Source organism: Peromyscus leucopus, chromosome 20 (assembly GCF_004664715.2).
Source record: "Peromyscus leucopus breed LL Stock chromosome 20, UCI_PerLeu_2.1, whole genome shotgun sequence".
In the NCBI taxonomy this organism is placed as follows: Eukaryota; Metazoa; Chordata; class Mammalia; order Rodentia; family Cricetidae; genus Peromyscus; species Peromyscus leucopus.
The window spans coordinates 37,527,375-37,553,640 of NC_051080.1; the positions used below are offsets into that span (position 1 = coordinate 37,527,375).

General features: G+C 49.6%; 1 protein-coding gene across 2 annotated transcripts in view; it reads left to right on the forward strand.

The window, feature by feature from the left end:
• Grap2 (GRB2 related adaptor protein 2) overlaps positions 1-25,994 on the forward strand; it is a 75,838-nt gene extending 49,844 nt beyond the window's left edge. Inside the window, exons 2-8 of one of the 2 annotated variants that reach the window (XM_028871188.2) lie at positions 1,212-1,303; positions 11,351-11,442; positions 15,268-15,387; positions 19,918-20,086; positions 22,534-22,752; positions 24,214-24,330; positions 24,771-25,994. In XM_028871188.2, coding sequence (XP_028727021.1) covers positions 1,226-1,303; positions 11,351-11,442; positions 15,268-15,387; positions 19,918-20,086; positions 22,534-22,752; positions 24,214-24,330; positions 24,771-24,950 — 975 coding nt within the window. In that variant the 5' untranslated portion in view covers positions 1,212-1,225 and the 3' untranslated portion in view covers positions 24,951-25,994. Of the gene's footprint in view, positions 1-888; positions 1,304-11,350; positions 11,443-15,267; positions 15,388-19,917; positions 20,087-22,533; positions 22,753-24,213; positions 24,331-24,770 lie in introns of those variants that run through there. The other variant, XM_028871187.2, reaches the window with a different exon arrangement.
• The last annotated feature ends 272 nt before the right edge of the window (positions 25,995-26,266 follow it).

Consider the following 26,266-nt stretch of genomic DNA (forward strand, 5'->3'; position numbering starts at 1 on the left):
GGGGCTGGAGAGATGGCTCAGTAGTTAAGAGTAAAAACATAAATGTGCAGCCGTGAGATGGTAGCACACACCTTTATTCCCAGCACTCAGGAGTCAGAGCCAGGCGGATCCCTGTGAGTTCGAGGCCAGCTTGAGCTACAGAGTGAGTTCCAGGACAGGCTCCAAAGCTACACAGAGAAACCCTGTCTCGAAACCGCCCCCCCCCCAAAAAACCCATAAATACTCTTTAGCTGTATTGTGTATAGTATTTGCAGCTATTATTTAACTGCATTTTACAACTTGATCCACTGAATATTAAGATTTTTCATTCTAAAGATGAGGGGATAGATTCCCAGAGGTTTAGTTACTTGGCCAAGATCATACTCACGAACACACACACACACACACACACACACACACACACCACCAGTATTCCACTCTGTTCTTTGTGACATTACCACCAGCTCCTTCAATTTTTTTTTTTTATATATATATAAAATGTCGGATATAGGTGGACATAGTGATCAGCACATGGGTGTTACTGGGAGGAAAGTTAATTCGATTCAGAAATATCAAAATGGAAATTTCTGAAATGTTCTCGGGTTACATCACGATGTTAAGATAAGCTATCGGACAGACTGAGTTTCCCGGCTCCAAAACCGAAATGCGTCCTACCGTCAAACTGGGCAGAAGGACGCTGAGTTCCCCATCGGCCAATACTGTCTAATTCTCTTAAATGATTCAGATGTAAAAGGGAAAATGGCATCTGTCTAATTAACACCCGCCTGGTTAAATATAGCAGCCAAGGGACAGTGTTTACTGAGCAGTCTCTGCAGCCCCCTGGGCCTCAACTTCCAGTTGATAGCAAGCCTTCTGTCCTTATCAGCGAGAAACAGAGATGCCCCCCAGAAGCGGCAGCCGGCCACAGCAGGCCAAGGGAGCTGGAGGGAGAGGGGCTGGGCTGTCTCTGGCTGCAGTTGCCACTCCTGGTGTCTAGAGGTTCAGAGAATGACTCTGGGAACCAGATCTGGAAGGCTGCAGCAGCTCTTGTCGCAAACATGAGCTCTGGCCCTGCACAGCCCTCTCGGCTGCCTGAGCCTAGCTCTCCAGCCTGCAGACATGCACTGGGCCACCCTCCTGCCCACCGCTGAGCCTGCCAGGCAGGACCATCTGCTCTGCAGCCCGTCCCTGGTGGAAAGGCACAATGACCACACACACTGGTTCTCTTCCAGCTTCTCGTCAAGACATGGAAGCCGTCGCCAAGTTTGATTTCGTGGCCTCGGGTGAAGACGAACTGAGCTTCCACACTGGAGATGTTCTGAAGGTAGGTGATGTGGGGTCCCAGGGGAATGGTGAGGGGCTGAGGTTCCCTGAGCCTGGCCACTGAGGCCCCCTAACAACCTATGCCTTTGTCTCTGAAAGAATGCGCACAGTTCTTTTTCTTTTTTTACTCTTAGTGTTGTCTTTAAAAGAGTAATTCAAAACCAGATGTGAGACATAGAGTGATTCAAAACCAGATGTGAGAGCATGTCTCTAACCCTAGCACTCAGGAGGTGGAGGCAGAAGGATCAGGAGTTCGAGGCCAGCTTTGGCTACCTTGTGAGTTCGAGATCAGTCTGGGCTACATGAGACCCTATCTCAAAACAAAAACAAAACGGAGACGGGGGGGGGGGGGGGGGGGAAGAAGAGGAAGAGGAAGTCTCAAAGTTTCTGTCTAGGGTCACCTCCTGACCACCCACGTGTAGACAAAGCTTTTTAGCCAATGCCAAGCCTTACCCCATTAATACTGCCTGGAAGACACACAGAGGAACAAGGGAGACATGTATAGGACCTTTGCTATAGAGGACACAAGTCTTATGTCCTTCATCACGATAGCATCCCAGATTCCTGTTGGTAAACAGAGAAGTCATTGTGTATATGTTCGTGTGTGTATGTATGCAAGTGTACATGCATATATGTACATGTGCATATGTATATATGCATGCCCGTGTATATGTGTACATAAAAGTGTAGAAGCCAGGAGTTGACAGCAAGTGTCTTTCTCCTTTGCTCGCCACCTTTTTTTTTCCCTCCCGTTTTTTTCAAGACAGGCTTTCTCTGTGTAATTTTGGTGGCTGTCCTGGACCTCGCTCTCTAGACCAGGCTGGCCTTGAACCCACAGAGATCCACCTGGCTCTGCCTCTCAAATGCTGGGATTAAAGGTGTGCGCCACCACCGCCTGGCTTCCACCTTAATTTTTTTTTAAGATTTATTTATTTATTATGTACACAGAAGAGGGTGCCAGATCTCATTACAGATGGTTGTGAGCCACTGTGTGGGTGCTGGGAATTGAACTCAGGACCTCTGGAAGAGCGGTCGGTGCTCTTAACCTCTAAGCCATCTCTCCAGCCCCGCACCTTAATTTTTTGAAGCAGGATGTCTCACTGAACCTGGAGCTCACTGACCAGGCTTAGGCAGGCTGATGGGGGAGCTCCAGGGACCCCCCTGCCACTACCTCCCCTGTGCTGGGATTGTGGACACACACATCTGCACCCAGATTTTTTGGTGGGTCCTTGAGATCTGAACTTGGGACCTTATGCTTGCGTGGTGGGCTATTTACTGCCTGAACCCTCTTCCAGCCCCAGAGCAGCCATTCTTAAGAAGAAGCCTTGCTTTGAGCACAGCCCGATGCAGTTTCATAAAAAGATAAGTCCACATCCTCACCAAGCATACCTTCTGGGCACCCATGTGCTAGACACCGGGTTAGGTAACATAAGTCACCCTCCTCCCCACCCTCCACTCCCCGCCATGCCTGTGGCGTGGAGTGGGCAACACCAGCCTCTGCTGGGCTGTCATAGATGCTGTTGGCTCAGTGCTCAGGAACCCGGGTGGGACACATGAGATTCTACCTTGAAGTAGTGTGGAAAAACGGAAGTACGAACGTCAGGAGCTATCAAACCCACAGACGTGCAAGGCCAGGCTCCACACGCAAAGGGTGCAGGTGGAGGCAGCCAGGGAGGGACAGCAGACCTGAGGTGGCTCAACAGAGGCCACGCACACCCAGACACTAAGAGGCGCCTTAAGAGTTGTTTACAAGCCCTGCTTGAGCTGCGGCGGCCACTTGCAGAGCTGAAGTGGCCTTGGGCTTCTCCCGCATTTCAGGTGTCCATCAGCACACTCCCTTGTGATTCACAAAAGAATGCAAGCCTGTCCACAGGTTATTCAGGAGCCTGAGGTGGCTGTGGGCCCCTGTCTGACCTCAGGGCACCCTCCAAGAGCATCCCTCAGCTCCTGTCCTCAGCTGCCCAGGTGGCCCTCTCACGTGTCTGCCAATCACCGAGTCCACTGCTGTATCTTGCAACACAGAGAATTATGGGCAATACAAAGGCCCTTGTGGGGGTGTTAGAGGACAACTTGGGAAGGGTCCACAGAGCACCTGCATGTAGAATAAAATGACTTTATTTGTCGCTTAAGCCCCCCACCCCTGCACCCAGGGGGTGCACCTTCTAACTGCTTTCAGCTTGAAAGATCTAGCGATGTGGTTGACCCCACAGTGTCTCAAGTTTGACCTTTTATAAGCCAAAATATGTCTAGGCTACTGATTGAGGAAAAGGTGGCTTTCACTAGAGTCACGGAGACATTGGTCATGTGATGAAAAGTCCCTCCCTCCCTCCTCTGTGGGGCATTGTGACCATTCAGATGCTGGCCACGTTGGAGCGCCCACTGCTCCCGCTAGCTCCCATCCTTATGTTGATCACACACAGAACTCAAGGCCTTGCTCAAGCTCTCCGTTGTCTTCTGTTACACACAGGAGTGGAAGGAAAAAAAAAAAAAAAAAAAAAAAACGAGCAACGGAACGTTCCCTGGGCTCTGCTTCCCAGCCTGACTCCTTATTGATTCTCTCTCCTCTGTTGCTCAGATGGAAACAGTTCTCTGCACCGCATGCCCTCCACTTCCTCTCTCGGCTCCAAAGGATGTCAGCCCTTTACTTCCGTGTCCTGGTTAGCTTCTGGTTGCTGTCATAAACACCATGACCAAAAGCAACTTGGGGAGGAAAGGGTTTCTTTGGCTGACACTTCCAGATCCAAGTCCATCACTGAGGGAAACCAGGGCCACAGCTCCAGGCAGGAGCTGAGACAGAGACCCTGGAGGAATGCTGCTTTCTGATTCATGGCTTCCTCAGCTACCTTTGTTCTATAACCCACCTGCCCAGGGATGGCACCGCCCACAGTGGGCTGGATCCCCCTACACACACACACACACACACACACACACACACACACACACACACACACACCAATCATTAATCAAGAAAATGCCCCCACAGACTTGCCTACGGGCCAAGCTGATGGAGACATTTTCTCAATTTACATTCCCTCTTCCCAGATGACTCCAACTTGTGCCAAGTTAACAAAAAAAACTACCCAGCACATGCTGCAACCTCCTTCATGTGACTAGAATGTTCTTCCCAGTCTCCTATGGAATGAGACTCTACTGGCTGCCTCTCTCCTGGAGCTCATTCCCTTGCTCAGTTCCACTCCTGTCTCTCTCCCTCCCTCCCTTTCTCCCTCCCTCCTTTCTCCCCCCCTTTCCTCTCCTGAGTTCTCCTATGGGTCTTGTTTGTGAGCACTCCCATGCTCTCTCTAAGCAGATATATTCACCTCCCCGAAGCTCTGCCCTTGGCCTTCTGATCCTCCTTCTTACTTTGAAGTACCTCACCCCCTTTCTCTGGCTCTAGGCTAAAGATCCTCCAGTCTGCACCTTGCTCCCTCACTAACCTCTGCCTTGAACCCCAGAACCAGTTATTTGCTAGTTGTTACCCCATAGACTCCAGCCCCTGACACCGGCTCACACGACCCCCTTTACCCATCCCACCCCAACTTCCATCCAAGCTAGTCCTCGCCACCACCTGAGCTCCTGTTGCAAGCCAGGACTGGCACAGGGGCCGTGTGTACCCTGGAGCATCTCAGCAAACCCAGGAGGTTGCTTTCTCCACTCTGTAAATGTAAAGCCACATGTCAAGATCACACAGGTAGACAGTGGCTGCGCCCGAGGCCTGGGTGGAGCTCGGTCTCTTCCCTATGTGCTATCTCTGTTCTAAATGCATTTCTTTCTCCAAGTCCCCCAAGGGAGGCTCTTCTCCTTTAGGGGGGGACAATGTGGGATGCTGGAAAAAGGAACACAGGTTTTGCAACTACATGAATATGGATTCAATTCCCAGCCTGTGAGCTGTATGGCTTGGGCCTAGGCACCTGTCGATTTGGGCACCAGGGTCCGCCTCTGTCTGTGGAGGCATTACCTATCCTGAAGAGTCCAGGAAAGTCATTAAAGGTAACAGCCCTGACCCAGAGCAGAGACTGAGCAGATGAGGGCCAAATTATCACCAGTGCATGCCTTCCTGCTCTCTCTGCCTGCTCAGAAGATCGCACAGCCCCTTGACTGACCTCACTGCCTCCTGCCTCTTCCTCATTCAATCACTCTACATATGGTCCCAGAAGGACTTTTCTAGAAGACAAATCAGACCATATCATTTCCTTGCTCAAAAGTCTTCAGGGTTCCTATTAACAATTGATTGAAATCTAAACCGTTTGACTCCAACGCACTTTCCAGGCTCATCACGCTCGCACACAGGCACATGTGTGCACACATACACACAACACACATCTTTGAGGACACACTCTCCCTGCTGCCCCCTCCCCCCACCCCAGTATCCATCATCCTTTCTCAGGCTCTGCCTCATTCTCCAAGTGTCCTTTTATATATGACCATCTTTCCAGAGACCCCCCTCATTGATCCTCTCCCTTCCTTACTACCCCTGTTCTAAGCAAAGCCAACCCCTCTTCTGGCCTCAGGCTGTACTTCCAGGGCCGTCTTGCACCACCACCGTTACTTACCACATGTGATCTTAGTTGTCCATTTCCCAGTTAGCTCCCCAACTAGCCAAAGTTTTATAGGGATGAGGGCCACACAGCATCTCTAGGAGCAGAAAGTTACTTCTTACTAATGTTTGGTGAGTGAGTGAATAAATGAATGAATGAATGAATGGTGGGTTCTTCCATTGGTGAGCTCCCTGAGAGCAGAAAGACTCCAGCTCAGCTCTGTGCCTTCTCAGCCTCTGGCACAAGTCACATCCCCAAATAGGGACCCAGCGTATATGTCTTGACCTGGGAAATGGCATCTATGTGGCCATTTAGGATTTCATCAGAAAGTCAACCCTGCCCGCCTTTTAACATTCAGCTAGATGTTGCCGCTGTAGAAGACAAAACACAGAGAGCCTGTGACAGAACTCTGGTCCTGAATGGCGGCCGTTGGTGACCATGTCAATGACTCCCATCCTCAGGCAGAAAACACACCACACCCAGGGATTCCTGCAAACCATTTCAAGGGCAGCTCTGGAGTGCCCTAGAATCTCACTTTGAGGTGCTCAAGTTTCTTGATTGGCCTTCGGTGCTTAAGATTAAACAGACTTTTTCATTAGAGAAGTGTTTGGCTGGCTTAGCCGCCAGCGACTCTCTCCAGCTTATTCTCTGCATTCCGGCTAAAACCATAGGTGCTTACTAGTTGCTGATCCCCATGGGATGGTAGACAAGATGGTGGATGAGGAACCTCTGCCAAACTGGGGAGAAAAACAGTTGGAAAGGACATTGGGAATCACATTGTTCGTGTTCGTACCTGTAGCTGCACAGGGCACAGATCTACATTGGAATGTGTCAGCAGCTTTGAAAATTGGCTTTTGACCCAGTTTGTTCCTGCCGGTTTCTGTAATGTGTCTAAGTCGACCCCATTTCTCCTAAGACTAAGAGAGGCCTAAAACCACCGGCTTAATCCCCCACAATCAACTTCCTCGAGGCTGCAGCTTTCCACTGTGCCGCTAAGAGCTGTACTTCCATCCAATTTTACATTTCTCCCCAGCTGTACTTTCGGCCTTTCTCTTCCCACAGCTAGCTGATACTCAGGCCATGTAACCTAGAAAATTATTCTCTTAGGGAACATTTTAAGAAAGACGATACAGCAATTTAAGTGTAGAACTTGGTGTGTTTGGGCTGAGCTCCTTGCTCAGGTTTACATGATGGTTACAAGAGATAGGGGGGAACTGAATCGATGGAGAGATGAGAACAGGAAGCTTTGGGGTTCAGGGCCCACAGCAGCAGGAGGAAGCCACCACCCCTCAAAAAAAAAAAGAAAGAAAGAAAGAAAAGAAAAAAAAACCTTTGCTTTGCAGAAAATGAGATTTAAAAAAAAAAAAAAAACCAGCTTCTATACCCCCATAAAATGCCTGGAATTCACCTCTCTGGAAACACAATCTCAGGCAGATCAAGCCCCAGGTGGTGAAGACAAATGGCTGGCTAGCTGGCTGTCGGGGACAATCTTTAGTTTCTAGAGGAGGTAGATGAGTACTAGGCATGATTACTCAGATTGCGGCTTGTTTCAGGTCAGAGAGCGAAGTACAGAGTGTGATTCGTATTGTGATAAGCCAATTTCCACCTCACTCCTGCTCACTTTGGATTTGACATTGGTCACCTGGGCCAAACCACACACACACACACACACATACACACACACACACACACACACAGCCCCCACTCCCCCCACTCCCCCCCCCGCCCCCCGCTCCGTCCCCTGTGGTAAGAGAAACGAATTCCAAAGCTGACAGCAGTGCATGGAGGGAAGCGTTCTTGAGCTTTTTGAGTGGCTAGAAGACGCCACTGCTGAGTTGCCTCGCCTTCCCCTGACCTAGATTGTGTGCTTCCCCACCCCCTCGCTCCCCTCGGCATACACAGACCCACACCCATCCTCAGCAAAGCCATTTGATGTTAGAAAGTTTTCTGTTCTCAGCAATTCTTGAGCTCAAATATGGGACATGCTTTTACTGCTACAGAACAAATGTTTACAGCCCAAGCATTCATGTACAATGCTTGCAAGAAATGCAAACCCTTCCATGTCTTTCAGAACTGGAGTCCTCACTCATAAAGATACTGCACTGGGCAGAATTATATATATGTGTGTTTTAAAGAATATATACCAGCTGGGCGGTGGTGACACATAACTTTAATCCCAGCACTCAGGAGGTAGAGGCAGGAGGATGTCTGTGAGTTCAAGGCCAGCCTGGTCTACAGAGTGAGTTCCAGGACAGCCAGAGCTACATAGAAAAGCCCTGGGTTTTTTTTTTGGTTTTTTTTTTTTTTTTTTTTTTTGGTTTTTTGAGACAGGGTTTCTCTGTGCAGTTTTGCGCCTTTCCTGGAACTCACTTGGTAGACCAGGCTGGCCTGGAACTCACAGAGATCCGCCTGCCTCTGCCTCCCGAGTGCTGGGACTAAAGGCGTGTGCCACCACCGCCCGGCATGCCCTGTCTTGAAACAAACAAACAAAACGACAACAACAAGAGAATGTATACCTGCAGAAGGGTGTTTCTGTGCCAGAGCTCTGTCTGTCCTCACCTCAGCTCTGTGAGGCTCGAGTGGGTTGTTACTGCCTCCACTTTTCAAATGGCTAATTGATGTGTCCTGTGTCACACAGCTAGTGACAGAGCTCAAGCCAGAAACCAGGTCTCCTTGTTCCAGCCCTGATGGCACTGTCCCTTTTCTTCAACCTTAGCAGCAATATTAGAGGTAATGCCAGACATGATGGTACATGCTTTTAATCCCAGCTCTTGGGAAGCAAAGGCAAGCTGATCTCCGTGAGTTCAAGACCAGCCTGGTCTTCATAGCAAAGTCCAGGGCATCCAGGGCTACACAGTGAGGCCCTGTCTGAAAAGAGAAAAATAATAAAATCAATAGCACCTAGGCCTGGGGGTGTGGCTCGGCTGGTAGGGAGCTCACCTAGTATGCCGGGAGCTGCAGACTATTCCCAGCACAGCGTACCCTGGGTGTGGTGATGTTTGCCTATAATCTCAGAACTCCGAGGATAGAGGCAGGAAGATTAGAAATTCAAGACCGCCCTCAGCTGCACAGGGATCTGGAGGTCAGCCTAGGCTAAATGAAACCCTGTCAATGGAAGGAAGGGAGCGTGGTTGGGAGGGAGGGAGGAAGGAAGGAAGGATTGGCTATTGCTGTGGGAGAGAGAAAAATCCAAGGGACCCAGGGCTTCCACTCCTACCCTTCTGGATGACTCTTGGAAACCCCAGTCACCAGCCCCCGGCTCTCTCCTACGTCCAACACAAACATCCACAGCTCACTGAGTTTTTCCTCTCAGTTGAAGAATTCAACTGGAATTCATCCGCTACAAGCTGAAGCCCTCAAGTCCCTCCTGCTCCTCCTTCTCCTCTCTATTTCAGTAAAGACATCACCACCCACTCAGTCTCCCAAGCTAGAAATCCAAAGTTCTCCCAGAATCCCCTTCTCCCTCAGCTAACCCAAATGGTTACAGAATCCTGCCTGATTTTACTTCCTCGAATCCTCCGAAATAGGTCCTTGCCTCTTCTTAGCTCAGACCCCATTATCCCTTGCCCGGTGGGCGACACCCATCTTCCTTCTGTTCCTCCCCGGGTTTTACCCCACCCCCAGCTCATCTTCAAAGCTCCTCCTCAAGTCTCATTCTTACTGTCATTTCCTGGCTTAAAATCTTTCGGGGGGTGGGGAGGTGGGGTTCTCTATAAATCTGAAGGTAAAAATCCAGCATCTTTAACCACAAGGCCCTGTACCTCTAACTTCCCTAGTTAAAACCCCAGCTAGAATGCAGACACCGAACTCCAAGCACGCAGCCCCGAAGTGGGTCCTCGGTCATCACCTTTGACCCGGTTAGCTCACTGCCTCGGCTGGAGAGGTCGCCAGGAAGTCTTCCCCATCTTCCCCCTGCTTTTCCACCTACCCTAGCATCTCCACCCATGAAACCGAGTTCAGCTCCAGGAAAGAGAAACAACGACCGACCGACCGGAGCCATAGCAAAGAGTTGGTATTCCTCCGAGCCCAGAAATGGGCGAGGGGCCGTTGGGAAGAGATTCCAGTGACTTGGTGGCACCATCACAGGCTTCCCAGTCTCTTTCTTAGGCGGCCCCCCCTTAGGTAGAGCCGTTGTGCTGGTCTAGGCCCACATCCTTTAGAAACGTTCTCAGTGGAGATAGCAAATACTTTCAAGGGTGTCCTGTTTTTTTGGAAGTCAACGAAGACACATACAGTCATGTCTGCTGAGCAATGGGAGTGACCAAAGCAGGTGACCACATGCGGGTAGCAGTCCAGGTGAGTCCTGTAGTAACGAGACGGAACTCTTGGTTTTGTTTAGGATCTGACTCCAAGTTTATAGAGGGCATCCCCAAAAGTTCTCACTCTGTGGACTGGAACAAAGCTCAGGCTAGCCTCCAACTGATGGAAATCCTCCTGCCTCACCTTCCTGAATGTTGAGATGACAGGCATGAGACGCCATACCTGTACTGTCACCCCAGGCACCTTGAATCCTGTCCCAATTTCCAAAATTCAAAATAGGAATATAAACATTATAGCTTAGAACGCTGGTCTCGGGGGCTGGAGAGATGACTCGGAGGTTAAGAGCACTGACTGCTCTTCCAGAGGTCCTGAGTTCAATTCTCAGCCAACCACATGGTGGCTCACAACCATCTCTAATGAGATCTGGTGCCCTCTTCTGGCCTGCAGTCATATATGCTGTATACATAATAAATAAATAAACCTTAAAAAAAAAAAAAGCTGGTCTTGATTAGATATCTAAGTTTTAATCTCCTTGTTTAAAAATAAATTTTTGGTCAGGCATGGTGGTCTACCTCTATAATCCTAGTACTTGGAAAGTAGAAGTAGGAAGATCAAGAGTTCAAAGCCAGCCGGGTGGTGGTGGCATATGCCTTTAATCCCAGCACTCAGGAGGCAGAGCCAGGAGGATCTCTGTGAGTTCGAGGCCAGCCTGGTCTACAGAGTGAGTTCCAGGACAGGCACCAAAACTACACAGAGAAACCCTGTCTCGAAAAACCAAAAAAAAACCAAAAAAAAAAAAAAAAAAAAAAAAAAGCTAATGAATTAGAGGCTGACGAGATAGCTCAGTGAGTGACTTTGTCCCCACAAGGTGGAAGGAGAGGACCACGAGGACTTGACCTCTGACCTCCAGTAGACATGCTGTGGCACATCTGTCCACATGCACAGACGCAGGCACATAAATAAATAAGTGTGAAACACTGAAATCGTAAGAAAGGCTTCAGGGCATCGTCTGAGTGCTAGATCTGAGCTATGACGGGGTGACGTGAGTAGGTGACCTCCAGTGGAGAAAAGGCGTTGTAAAAAGAAGTCACACACCAGAGACGGAACCCGTGGCGCCCCCTCCTTCCCCACCAAGCCCTAGAGCTGATGTCCCATGGGGTCCTTAGGCTTATTGTTTCCTCTTTGCCCTACAGACCCCTCCTGCTGCTCGGTGTCTCTCATCGGAGTCCTTGTCCTTTGTTCTCTCCCCCTAGATACTAAGCAACCAAGAGGAGTGGCTGAAGGCGGAGCTCCGAAGCCAAGAAGGCTATGTGCCTAAGAATTTTATAGATATTGAGTTTCCTGAGTAAGTATTTCCAGCCTGCCAAGATGGGTCTACCCACACATGCTCCCCTTACTTTTTCAGTCCTCACTAAAATTATCCATGCATACCCAAGGAACTGTCAGAAATGGCTGCCTCTGGAGAGCTCCCTCCCCAGCCTCCAGAACCTCACAGCGGAAGGCCAGGGTGGGAGGAAGATTTATTTGCATGGCATCACATTCCCTTCTGAAGTTTACACCGCGTGCATGGATCGCCTATTTAAAAAAAAATTTTTTTATATATAAAAAATGAGTTTGTGAGTTAAAAATCACCTATAATGAATGCAGCTGCAGCATCTCCAAGAATTCCAAAGGGGGCGCTGTTGGACATCCCATTTCAAAATCCATTCCTGCACAGCTCGTCTCCACGACTGCCTAACACTGCGGTCCACCCTGAGCAGGGATCCCAAACTGTCTCTTCTTGCTCACCCCAGTCAGAGAGAGGGGAGGGGGAAGGGAAATCCCCCCCAGAAAGAGGAAGTGAAAGACTGAGATTGGGCTGTGTTTGTCTCAAGAACTGACCACAAGGGTTAGATAGAAATCTAATCTTGTCTCAGAGCCAGGGTCTAGCCCCAAGAGTATAGGCTTTATAAAAAAGAAAAAAAAAATCATAGTAGTGTTGATGACTCTAATGAGGGGCATTGGTGTCATTTTTCATGACCCAGAGAGACCATTGAACCACAAGGTTGACCACTGACCTCCAATGGCCCCTTAGTGCCCCTATGATCGAGGAGGGGGCCACTTCATGCCAGTTACTCTCCCACCTATCTCTCAGCTCTGCCGCCATCCTCCCAGGTATGTGGGAGACAGGGAAAGCACCAGAAAGAGAAGCTTCTTGGTCCCCCACACACACTCCGGCCCACTTCCACAGGACCAGTAGTTCCTCCCGCAACCACATGCAGATGCAGCTGTCAGTGCCTCCAGCAGAGACACCCCCTTCCCCCCATCTGTTTTCTGTCCCTCTGCTGGAGCATTCCTGTCCGCTCACAGGCTTGCCGCCATCACACACGTCCTTGGCCAGATAAACACAAGAGAAACAAAACCAAGAAACGGCTAGTTCCAACACCTTCCAGTTTTCCTTTCGTTTCTTCAAAAGCATTTGTGTTCCCTATTTCCAATCCCCCCCCCACTTCCCCTGCGGAACCCCCCAGGACTCCTGTCAACAAGGTCCCTCCCTGCCAGCTACAGATTGCTGTAGTACCTTCTCAGCCACCATCTCAGCATAAGAGGACCCCTTCCCACCAGAACACGTTCTGTGACATCTGCAATGCCTCTTGTTTCGGCCCCCTCCTCTTCATCCTGCGGTGCTCTGGCCGCTTCTCCTCAGTCTCCTTTGCTGGGTCCTCCTCACCCCCTCCTTCTCCAGTAAGCCTTTCTTATTACCATTTTTTTTTTTTTTACAGTGGGGGTGTGTGTGATTATGGATGCATGTGGAGGCCAGAGGACAACCCCATGTGATTAGGGCCAATTAGGTTAGGCTGGCTGGCCGGTGAGTCCCAGGGATCTTCCTGTGCCCCCCAGTCCTGGGATTACAGCTGCACATCACTGTGCTGGGTGTTTACATGGGAGCTAGGGATCAAACTCAGACTGTCATGCTGCCAGAGCAAGCACGTTGCTGATGGAGGTCTCGCCTGACCATTTTAAATGACTTTCCTCCCCAGCACCCTATCCACTTTGTTTCCATTTTCTCTCCTGGCTCCCAGTCCCCTGGCATGCCATTTTGATTATTCTGTTGTTTATCCCATGTCTCCTGAGCCACCCAGAATCAGTTCCCTGAGAGTGCAGTTGCTTGTCTGTTCTGTTCACTATTTTCCTAGCACCAGGAAAATGGTCCCATGAGTTCAGAGATGGTCAATAAAAGCTGTCAGACCCAGCCCAGGTAGGAGCCATTTGTAATCCCAGCACTTGCAGTTAGAAGACGGAAAATCAGAAGTTCAAAGCCAGCCTATAATATATAACAAGTTTGAAGTCAGTCTACATGAAACCCTATCTCAAAAAGTAACCCCCAAAATGATAGCTTGGATGTGGTGGTATACACCATTGATTCCAGGCATTTGAAAGGCAGAGGCAGGCAGAGCTCTGTGAGTTCGCAGCCAATCTAATCTACACAGTGAATTCCAGGATATCCGGGGTTGTATAGAGATACCCTATTTCAAAGTAATTAATTAACTACATCAAAAAAAAAAAAAAAAAAAAACCAAAAAATAAGAAATAAGAAATGTTAAATAGCCGGGCAGTGGTGGCGCACGCCTTTAATCCCAGCACTTGGGAGGCAGAGGCTGGTGAATCTCAGTGAGTTCGAGGCCAGCCTGGTCTACAGAGTGAGTTCCAGAACAGCCAGGACTGTTACACAGAGAAACCCTGTCTCGAAAAACCAAAAAAAAAAAAAAAAAAAAAAAAAGTCAATAAGTGAAAGAGTAGCTTTCGAATAACAAGGAAGTTTGAAACCCTGGCCTCCTGTGTCTGATACAAAATGTATGAAAAATTTTGGAAAGCTTAAAAAAGAGAAAAGCCCATGCTCAATTCTAGTTGGAGGATATAGCCTTTTAAAACATGCCTACCTGCCTGTTGCCTCTGCTGAAGGCTTTCCTTCGAGCCGGGGCTGCTGCGGAGCGCACTGACCTCCTCCTGTCACGGCTGTTTTCTACACGTGGCAATCAGTTGTTCACCCCTGAAGAGATGTGAGACACCAGCAACCCCAGGCTCCAAGCCCTCTGGGCACCACCAACCTCCTGCTGTCACCTAGGTCTGGAGGAAGAGTGTCCCTCCCGTTATCTGAGTCTGGAGTCGAGGAGCTCAAATTCTAGAAAGCACAAGGGAGTCGGAAGCTGAGGCCTGCCATGCGTGTGTCCTAAAGGGACTTGGACATTAATTAGCCTTCAGATGGCAGCAATTAGAGCAGCCACCTAGAAGCAGTGTGATGGGGTCGTGTCCCCCCCCCCCCCCGCCAGCCGTGAGGGAAACCCTCGTTCGAGGGTGGAGAGGAGTGTGTGGTTTCCTGCCCCAAGCTACAGCCACTGTTCCCCTTACCTGGTGTGTCTGATTCTTCTGAACATTCCAGCCACTGCCACCCTGACTGTGCTCTGGGAAATTTGGTTTCTCTCCCGTTTCTCTTTTCTCAGCCAAGACGTTTCCAACCTGGATTTTTGTAGAGGGTGACCTCAGAGCACAGGGAATAGCTCACAAAAGAATTGAAGAAGCTGGCTGGAAATGCTGCTGTTAGACTTTCTCATCTCCAAGCGTATGCAAGATTTCCTGGACACCTGGCAGTCTCTGCTGGGCATGGCAATCCAAGCCCCCGAGGCTCCCACGTTAGCCCGGAGAGCCTGAACCCCCCCTGAGCTGGAACTGTCCTGAATGCTCCTGGGGAAATGTGCCATGGGACCGACATCTCTCAGGAAGAGCATGGTGCCCAGGCCTTGTCTACCAGCTTGACCAGGAGCCCTGCCTCCATGCCTGCAGCAGCCCTTTTCCATCCCATACGTCCTCTCCTCTGATGTCCCTTCCTAGTGGCAGGAGGCCGCATCCCACAAGGTCCCATTTTTTGGTGCAGCGGCAGACTTTCAGGATTCGAGTTTCGCAAGCTAGAGAGAAATTTCTGGAGGGAAGGCACAAGGAGAGCAAGTCCAGAGGAGTGGTCCATTGCTTCCCTGAAAGCTGACGAGTGCCATGGCTAAGTTTTAGAATGCATGCCCCAAACCCCGACTCAGGGCCCCTGGCCTCTGCCCTTGAGTCACATCTTTTCCACGTCCCTTCTCCCTCCCCATCACCATCATGTGTCTCAAAGAACTCTTTTGCCCCCTCACTACAGGTGGTTCCATGAAGGCCTCTCTCGACACCAAGCAGAGAACTTACTCATGGGCAAGGAAATTGGATTCTTTATCATCAGGGCCAGTCAGAGCTCCCCAGGAGACTTCTCCATCTCTGTCAGGTACTGGCTATTCCCAGCCCCCCTCGCCCCCTTGACCTGTCTCAGCCTGCCACTGCTCAAGCTGATAGGTTACCCAGTGATCAAAAGTAGGGTGGCATCTCTTTAACCATGCTACTATTTCCTCCCCAGAACATGTGTTCTCAACTCCTCTATACATTGATTTCTGTTCAAAATGATGTATGTAGCAGTGGTACACACCTTTAATCCCAGCACTCAGGAGGCAGAGGCAGGCAGATCTCTGTAAGTTCAAGGCCAGCCTGGTCTACATAGTGAGTTCCAGAACAGCCAGGGATATTAAGAACCAGCTGGAAGGGGGGGGGGGAAGGTATGTATTTATCTGCTTCCCTGTCTAGCCCAGATACTTCTGGAAAGCAAGTTGATCTGCTTTATGGGTGTGCTCTGAACACCCTGTAGACATCAGGGGACATCTGTGGAAGGAGGGAGAAGGAAAGGGAACTCCCACTTAACTGTGTCCGTCTGGAAGTTTAGACCTCAGCCTTTTCGGTTCTGCCGATAGAGGGCTGAAGCAAGGCAAGAGAAAAGCAGTTCCCCAAGCCGCTGCTGCGGGACACAGAGCCAGGCTGCTTCCACACAGCAAGGTTCTGACAAAGCCAAGCCGGGAAGAGCAGGGTAAAGTTGAGGGAAGCCTCTGGGGAAGGGGACCAGAAGGACCTTTGACCCTGTTACTCTTGTGCTGCATCTTATAGGAAGTGACTCAGTCCAGGCAGGGACATGACACAGACCTGAACTGACAAACCCCAGATCTGAATACAGTGCGTGTGGTCAGCGTGTCAAAGACTGCAAGTCAGACTTGGTGACCGCAGAACTGAAGTGCATGAAATGCAGCTCGTAGCAGAGGAGGAAGGAGCCCTGAGCCTGCACAGGACACACCTCCTGCCCCGGGGATTTGATAGGCAGCGCTGCCCTGCACTCGTTGATAGATTTCGAAAGGTGTGAAGCTTTATTGCTTCCTGTGCAGAAATCTAATCTCTTGTGATAAACTGCAGCTGCTTTGTTATTTAGAAAGAAAGGATCTTCAAAAACGGAGGTAGGAAGGACTGAAAAATGATGCACCAGCCCTCTAGAGGCATGTGCACCAACAAGCGTGCTTACGAATACCTTGGACTCCTTAACATCAGCAAACTTGACAGCTTGCTAAAATGTAAAGAACATATTTACTGTGTGTGCATGTGCATGTATGCAGCTGCTGAGGGGTATATATGCACATATGGAGGTCAGAAGTTTGGGGAATTGAGGGTCTCCTTCAACCATGTGGGTCCCAGGGACTGAACTCAAGGGCATCAAGCTTGATGGTAGGCACCCTTACCCGCTGTCTAAGTCACTGTTCTGTTGCTGTGAAGAGACCACCGTGACCAAGGCAACTCTTCTAAAAGAAAGCATTTAATTGAGGCTGGCTTACAGTTTCAGAAGTTTAGTCCATGATCATCATGGCAGGAAACATGGCAGCACACAGGCAGACATGGTGCTGGAGAAGTAGTTGAGAGCTATGTCCTGATCTGCAGACAGAGACAGAGAGAGACTGGGCTTGGCATGGGCTTTCGAAACTTCAAAGCCCACCCACAGTGACACACTTCCTCCAACAAGGCCACACCTCCTAATCCTATCAAATAGGGCCACTCCCTGGTGACTAAGCATGCAAATAGACGAGCCTATGGGGGCCGTTCTTGTTCAGACCACCACGCCCACTGAGCCATGTCACTAGCCCCTATACTCTGAATTCTCTTTAACTAAAACGTCTTCACACCTTGGGCAATCACAAATATTAGCTCAAGCCAATATTATTTAATTTCAAATTCTAAACTCATTGGATCTTCATTGATGACATTTTGCCCTGTTAATAAACCTTATCAATCAAACCTGTTTTATTTTTATTTTTTTCCTTTTTCTGTAAAATTATGTGTGTATGGGTAGGTGTTTTGTCAAGCAGCAACATGATGTCCGTCGTGATTGCTGGGGGGGACTGAGTGAAGAATAGTTATTATACACAAGAAATACTTCCTCCTCTATGAGTTGAGATGCCAGATCTGGAAGAAAAGCCATTATTAATGTCCAAACTCCTGAGGAAGATCAGCAGTGATGGCCATGTGTCACTTTCCACCCTGATTCAGTTGGACAGGAAGTGACTTACTTACCCTTGGTTATGAGTAGAACCCAAATACATGATGAAAATAAAGGCCCAAAATTCCTGTTCCCTCTTAACACAGATCCCTAAATCCATCCTTAAGAAGCCTCCACTAACCTTCAAATGAATCTCTACTCTCCAAAGCCCTTTAACTCTTGACTTTCCTGCTGGAAATGGCCACTGATAGCACTAATACTCAACATGCAAATACAGGCCTGTTTGGAAAAAAACAATCCAAAACTTTACTTATACTTTTGTTTTGGTTTTCAAGACAAGGTCTCTCTGTGTAGCCCTGGCTGTCCTGGAACTCACTCTGTAGACCAGGCTGGCCTCGAACTCACAAAGATCCACCTTGCTCTGCCTCCCAAATGCTGGGATTAAAGGTATATGCCACAGTAGCTGGAGTTATCTCCAGTCCCACTGGGGCCCACAGCTGCTCAGACCCGAGTAAACACACAGAAGACTTATATTACTTATAAGCTGTATGGCCATGGCAGGCTTCTTGCTATCTAGTTCTCATATCTTAAATTAACCATGTGGCTTGTGGCTTACCAGTATCCTTACATCTTACTTCTCATGGCAGCTGGCAGCATCTCCTGACTCAGCCTTCCTGTTCCCAGCATTCTCCTCTCTGCTTGTCCTGCCTATACTATACTTCTGCCTGGCTACTGGCCAATCAACATTTTATTTAATCAACCAAATCAGAGCAATGCATTCATAGCATACAGAGCAATCGATATCCACAGCATGGCACCACCAAAACCAAAACTCTATAACCAAGAAGGACAATTTGGCTGTGGAGTAAGACCAGAGCTGATATTAAAACCTCCCCCCTTGTTTTTAGATGGCTACAATCAGATTTCTGCAAACCTGGTACAGATGTGCCTGGCCACCTAATTCAGAATGGTAGCAAAAGGCACTGATCTAAAAGCAGTCAGCATGCTTACCCAGGCTCGCTAGGATCAGACTGGGCATTCTCCCTCAGGTTTGCCACGCATTCACATTGACCTTGACTAAGCCCTTGGGCCTCTCTCAGTCACAGCATCCTCACTGGTAAAACAGAAGGCTGAACTATGTCCAAGGTCTTTTCCAGTTAAAATCTACAACTCCGTATAATGTGTTTCCACAAAGTACAATTTATAATCTTATTTATACGAAACATAAACTTAGACTAGATCAAGACGAGATGAGTCAAGACATTTCTGACAATAGGAAAACAGCAGGGTCTTAAAAACAACAGCAAAAACAAACAAACAAACAAACATTAAAAAAACAGCCCTCTGCTGCCAGTCTGTAGCAAAGAACAGAACTCTGGTGTTGCATTGCTTCAAACAAACATTACAAAAGCACCTTGATTGCTCAGGCCTTACTGGGAACGGGTCTAGAGAAATGGCTAAGTGGTTACAAGAATAGTACTCTCACACAAGACCCAAGTTCAGTTTCCAGCACCCACCCACATCAGAGGGCTCACAACCACCTGTAACTCCAGCTCCAGGAAATCCAGCTGCTGGCTTCCACAGGTACCTGCACTCACATGGCATTTACTTACACAAACATACACATCATTAAAAATAAAATAAAATTGTGAAGATATTTGGAACATTTTTCTTTTCTTGCCCAACCTTTTTTTTTACTTGTTTGCTTGTTTATCTGATGTGTGTGCGTGTGTGTGTGTGTGTGTGTGTGTGTGTGTGTGTACAACTTGGAGGACTTGGTTTTTGGGGGAGTCAAACTGAGGTGCTCGGGCTTGACAGTAAATACCTTTAACCTGCTGAGCCATCTCGCCAGCCCCACTTTTTCCTTCTAAATGTTTGTCCATCATCCAAGGCAGATCCCAGCTCGTGTCGATCACGTTCTGTAGATGGTCCCTCCCACAAACCTGCTACTAGAGCTTGGGTCAGGTTGCCCATGTCTATTTCTCCCGCTGCCGAAGAATGAACGGCATGACATGGCCATGGCCCTCTTGGACTTTCAATGGCTATGATTACCTGCAAGAGACCTACACAAGACAGGCCCTAATAATGTCCCACCATGGAATGCGGAGGAGATCACAAGCCCCCTCCCCCAGGATATGGAGGCAGTTAATAGAGACTGGGGAAGAGAAACACTCTCTTCAGTGGTATAGCTGTTTGTATGTTGTCCCTGGTACCATACGTAGCCATAATTAAACTCATTGGCTCACTAAAGTAGACTTGAGTGGAATCTTTACTTTGTTATTGATGCCCTATGGGGTAGAACAGATGTTTGTTTATGTCCCGTCCCCGTCCCGTTCCCCCCCCCCCAAGACGTGTTCATACAATGCCTGCTCAAACAAAACTTCACCATCTCTGGATACAAACGACCACCCAGCAGGAACATGGTTATCACTAAGTTTGCTTGATCCCCAGGCATGAGGATGATGTGCAGCACTTCAAAGTCATGAGAGACAACAAGGGCAATTACTTCCTGTGGACTGAGAAGTTCCCGTCCCTGAACAAGCTGGTGGACTACTACAGGACGACTTCCATCTCCAAACAGAAGCAGATCTTCCTTAGAGATAGAACCAAAGAAGATCAGGTATGCCTCGGGTCCAGATAAACTCCAGGCCAGGGATTTCGGGTAGCCTGAATTCCTGTATAAGCCACAAAAAAAAAAAAAAAAAAAAAAGATATTCTGATCCGAAGTCAGATCTCAGGTTTAATCCAAGCTGAACACTTCCTAGCTGTGTGACGACTTTGGAAGGCTCTCAGATCCTGTTTCCTTAAGACAGCATAAATAGGGGGTTGTGAGTGTAAGATAATCTAGTGTCCCCCAATCTCTTCCATCGCCCCTAATCCCACCGCAAATACACTATACATGTTAGCTCACATCGGAGGTGCCAGTTGTTCAGTTATGTGTGGATCTTACATCGCTGTTTTTCAGCCCAGCCCAGGAGCTGCTCAAGGATCAGGGTGACAGACTACAGAGAAGCCTAGGGGTCAGGACTAAAGCAGCAGGCGGTTTCCTGACAGCCTCGGGGAATACAGGGACTGCACAGGTTTAATCCCACCTCATTCCCGACTACCCGTGTCACCTAGTCAAGTTCAGAACGCTTTTCTGAGGCCTGGAGAGGTGGCTGGGGCGTTAAACACACTTGCTGCTTTTCCAGAGGACGTGAGTTTAGATCCCAGCCTCACATTAGAGCCTCACAACCACCAGTAATTCTAGGTCCAGTGGATCTGACGCCCTCTTCAGGCCTCCTTGGGCCCCTGCACACACGTAGCATACGTATACACAGGCATATGCCCCAAATAAAATACCTTTTTTTTTTTCAAAGAGCATTTTCTGAAGCTGGGTATGGTAGCACATGACTGTACCCAGCACTTGGGAAGTAGAAGCAGGAAAATTGCAAGTTCAAGGCCAGCCTAGGCTACATAGTAAATGCCAGGACAGCTAGGGCAAGCAAGACACTGCCCCCAAATCAAATAACATGCAAACAATAAAAGGATGCTTTCTGAGTACGTATTTTCTCATCTTAGTATGGAAAGCCTAATAGTCCCTCCCTCCCTCACCGGGCCTCTGTGAAGATTGAATATGGCATAGTCAGTCACAAGCCCTGCCACAGAACCTGGTCCATAGCAGGCAAGCACCAAAGACACGGTAATCAGCCTTCCACAAGTGAGCTCACACACATATGTACACATGTGTACACATGCAAGTACAAACTATTTCTGAGGGAAAAGAACATGGTCCTAAGAGATAGGTGTAATAAGCCGGGCAGTGGTGGCGCACGCCTTTAGTCCCAGCTAGGGAGGCAGAGGCTGGCGGATCTCTGTGAGTTCGAGGCCAGCCTGGTCTACAGAGTGAGTTCCCCAGGACATCCAGGGCTGTCTTGAAACCCTGTCTTGAAAAAGAGAGAGAGGGAGACAGACAGACAGAGAGAGAGGTGTAATAAAGAAAGAAGCATCCACTAGCACAGCTGGAACCCCAGGGATAGGACCCGTGTGCTTTGGGGGAGTAAACCCTCCCTTCCAAACCACAGCTGTTTTCAAGGCTGGGAAGCTACAATAGCCAGAGAGGAGGGTGTTCCCATCCAGAGCACACAGAAGTTCAGAAAACAAAGGTCAACCGAGATCGTGTGGATTATTTTAACCAGGAAACGGACAGAAGTATTAAGTCACTAGGATGCGGGGCTCAGAGATAAGAGAGGCCGTGGAAAGTTGTTGTTAAACCGGATTAAGTGAGTTAATATTTGTGCAGTGCTAGCATGTACTGGGCCCAACTTTCTATGTAATTGTTCGTTAAATAAATAAAAATAACAATAAAGTGTTTCTGATTCATGAGCTGCTACAATATGAAACCGAGAGGCCTTGTTCCTTCCTGGTACAGGGGACACCAAGGCCTGTTTTCCATGGCTCTGCCAGAATGTTGCTGTCTTGGGTCCTTGTCACCAGGCTGTAAATGACAGCTCCAGACTATGCAAAGTCAAGAGCAGAGCTATCTGGAGGGTAGGGTGTCCAGCAGTTTGGCAACATGTGGATTGTTTATCTTGTGGCTAAATAATCCACCAGGTCTCGGTTGACCTTCGTTTTCCTTTCTGAACTTCCGGTGTGCTCTGGGTGGGAGCACACTCTGCTCTGATGATTGTAGCATCCCAGCCTTCAAATCAGCTGGGGGCTTGGAAGGGAGGGTTTACTTCCCCAGAGCCCATGGGCCCCTTTCAAATCGCCTGTCCCTTTCTGCCTGAAAAGTAGAATATTTAAGCTTGATCACAGAGAGAAAAACAAACCCAGTAGAAATGGATTGAGTGGAGAGCACATGGAAATGGTTAGACCAAATGGAACTTGTCGACCAGAGGCCTGAACTCATGAAGTAGGGAAGACTTGAGAATGCACGGACCACTTTTGATAAGCGGAGGTCCAAACCTTAGATCTCCTTTAAGCCTTACTAGCACCCCCCCACACACACAGTTACTGTCAGAAGAGGGACAGGAACGGGGAGGCCCAGGAAAAGGGTGAATCTGGAGCCCCTGTTTTCTTTTCCAGGGTCACCGGGGCAACGGCCTGGATAGGAGGTCCCAGGGAGGCCCTCACCCAAGTGGAAATGTAGGAGAAGAAATCCGCCCTTTGATGAACCGGAAGCTGTCCGATAACCCTCCTCCCCGTCCCCAGCAGTACCAGCAGCACCAGCAGCCACCTCCTCAGTTCCCACCCGGGCCACAGCCCCCTCCACAGCGGTATCCGCAGCACCATCCTTTTCACCAGGTATCCGAAGAGAGGGAAGGGACAGAGCTAGGAGAGAAGGAGGACCTGCCCACCCCATGGCCCAGGCCTGGACCAGCCTCCTGAAAGATTCTGGGCCCTATGATGGAAACCACCCACCCAAAGACCATATGAGTTCCCAGACTGAACACACACACACACACACCGAAGACTAAGTCTGTCAGCAGAATTCCAATTCTTGCCCCTTAACCCATAAAAAGAAAAACGGATTAACACCTGCAGCAGCCTTGTTTATCTATAACCCTGCCTGTTCCAGATGGGATTGCCGCTGGATGGACAATACACTAAGAGGACGCTGGTCCTACATTCCTCCACAGGGCACAGGGTCCTGTGTGAGCTAGCTACCTGGATCTACTCCCCCAGGTCCCTATTCTGCTACCAACCCCCACCACCAAGCGAACAGATAATCCAGCAACTGGCGCCAGTTTGTCATTGGCATGACTCGGTGCATTTCCTCTCTTTCTGGCTTTTTACAAGCTGTTCTGTCGGCCGGGTGGAGCTTTCCTGGTCAGTCCCACTCCTCCTTCAAGCTGGAGCCCAGGCATCCCCTCTTCCCAGACTCCTTCCCTGATCGACCCCGGCATGCCTGGACACTTTTCCATCAGTTCACTTAGCACATTACTGTATGTGGTTCTTCCTCTAAACTAGTACATTTTTCTGATTTTTTTTTTTTTTAACTAGGAAAAGAACCATACAAGCTAGGTGTGGTGGTGCACGCCTATAACCCCAACATTTAGGAGACCGAGGCAGGTGGATTAAGAGCCCATCTCTAGCCTGGGCTACATAGTGAATTCAAAGCCAGCCTGAGCTACAAAGCAAGACCCTGTCTCAAAAGTAAAAGAAAAAAATGGGGGGGGGGGACACACGTAAAGAGACAGGTAAGGAGGAAAGTGTTTGAAGGCAAATGAAAGGGTCTGCAGTCAGATTCCCAGCACCCATGCAAATGCCAGCACAGGGGAACGCGCCTTTAACCTCACTGCTGAAGCCAATCAACAGCAGGTCCCAGGAGCTCATGGCCCTGCCAGTCTAGCTGAATCAGTGAGTCCCAGGGTCACTAACGTCCCTTCAGGTGGATGGAGAGTGACAGAGGAAGATGCCCAATGTCAACCTCAGGCCTCTACACTCACGCTCTCACGCTCTCACATATATACACACAGATGATGATGATGACGATGATGATAACTGATTACGTTCCTGAGGCATGGGTACATGACTCCCCAAATAGCTGCTATGTCACTGGATAAATGAAGCCCATGATCTTCTCCTCTAGGATCTAAGGTCCCCTCAGATTCCCTCCTGTCCATTTCCCAAGATGAAGGGTGATGGTCAGCGAGTTAGTTCTTGGGTGTGAGTTCTGTAGACAGCACCCAAGCGAGGCACAGGGTTGGGTTAGGTCGTGAGAGACGCCCCAGCTGATAACCGCCCTCTGTTGCATGTCTCTAGGACCGCCGCGGAGGCAGCCTCGACATAAATGACGGGCACTGCGGCATTGGCAGCGAGATGAATGCCACCCTGATGCAGCGGAGACATACGGACCCTGTGCAGCTCCAGGTGGCAGGGGTGAGTGAGTGGAGAGCGCGAGGCAGCCTCTCGGGAGAGGGAGGGTTCAGCCTGACTCAGCAGCTCATTCAGGCCGCTGTTTGCAATCTGACCGTTGAGCTTTGCCCTGTTCTTGCTCTTCCGGCAGTGGAAGACGGGTGACCTTTGTCCCGGTGACCCAGTGCCCTCGGTCTCAGGACAGGCTCAGTAGTAGGGCACCTACCTTACATATGTGAGGTCCCAGTTTCCACAAAAGCAAAACAAGACCATATCGAAGCTGGTGTGTGTCCCAGTACCTTAGTGGCCAGGGCTGTGCATACCAGGTCTGCTCTGAAGTGCTTCAAGATCAGCCTTCTGGAAGGGCCAGGGGACTCAGGATAGAGTCATGGTTCCACTGTATGACATTTGCTCCCAAGGCCAGCCTTCCAAGCTCATCGGCATGTCTCTCGTTTCCCCTGTAGCGAGTGCGCTGGGCCCGGGCCCTGTATGACTTCGAGGCTCTGGAGGAGGATGAGCTGGGATTCCGAAGTGGAGAGGTGGTTGAAGTCCTGGACAGCTCTAACCCGTCTTGGTGGACCGGCCGTCTACACAACAAACTGGGTCTCTTCCCTGCCAACTATGTGGCTCCCATGACGCGATGAGTCCTGCTGGGAGGCTAGAAGCTTTTTGTCTGAAGCTGCCGGCCAGATAGGGACAAGGGAAAACAGCTGGACTTTATAACTACACATGCGTGCATGTGATGTTCATGTGTGCCTGTGCGTACACAAAACACGTATATATATGCCCATGTCGACACACAACATTTTATACTAGTAACTTATTGGCAGCTGGGTTGGTTCATTGACTGGCTTGAGAAGGAACTTGAGTGAAGAATGGGATGCTTTTCCCGCTCTTCTCTGTGTGAGAGGGCAGTAGGGAGCTGAGAGCAGGGCAGGGAAATGGACTTCTCCCGATCCTTGAACTTTCACAGCCTCTTTTCCGGCTTGGGAAGTTTCCAAGAGAGCAAGCAGCTAGGCAGAGGTCACACCCCAGCAATGGACGCATAGGACGGGGCTGGGCTTGGCGAGGCATGTTAAGTAGCTCATCTGGCCCCGTCCACCTACAGTAGGGTAGGCTTCCCTCCTGTTCTCCACAGGGCAGGCACTGCGCCCTGAGAATTAAGGTAGAGCAGATCCAGGCCCATGGGCACCAAGCAAGTCTGAGCAGGGAGCTGGCAAGGGTGTGGTCAGGAGTCTCAGCTTGGTGTGGGAGAGCCTTGCAAGCCTCAGGCCTAGTCAATGCCTGGCTGAAACTTTTACTCTCCACCAGTGACTGTCCCTTGGGTAATCCTGTTCGCCTGTGGCTGACAAGAGAGAGTGTCTCCAACATGGAGACACCACAGAGCCAATTGCTGGGGAGCATGGGGCTTCTCCACAGGCCCTTGTGGCTTGCTTGAATGTAACTTCTGTTTTCCCAGCTGCGGAGAAAGCTGTAGCCTAGATTCTGCGAAGTGCTTGGAGAAGCCCTGGCTGAGGATGTGGGATGTGTCAGAAGCCTCATTTTGTGGTTACAAGGGTTGTCTCTGGGGCGTGCTCTTGGGTTTTGCTCCTGATTTTCTGTGGTTGAGGGTATCTTTGCCAGTGGGCCAGAGGGAAGCCAAGAGCATTGACTGCAGATCAATAAACAGATTGACAGGTTGACTCTAACCCTGGACCGAAGCCTCATGAAAACGAGTTCCCTCTTCCGTCTGCATGCTAGGCCGCTGCGGGCCTCCCTCCACCTGGGAGGAGGAACCCCGCTGCCACTGTCCCTCTTTGTCGCCTCAAACTAGAATTGTGTGTCCTGGTCCTACCCTGAGGAATAAAGCACAGAGAAGGCTGGCTGAGGGGAGGGGACACTGGCGGGGAAGCTCGGTCGGTGCCTTTGCAAAGCCTGGGAACAAGCATGTCACAACAGAAGGCCCTTACAAGCGTATCAG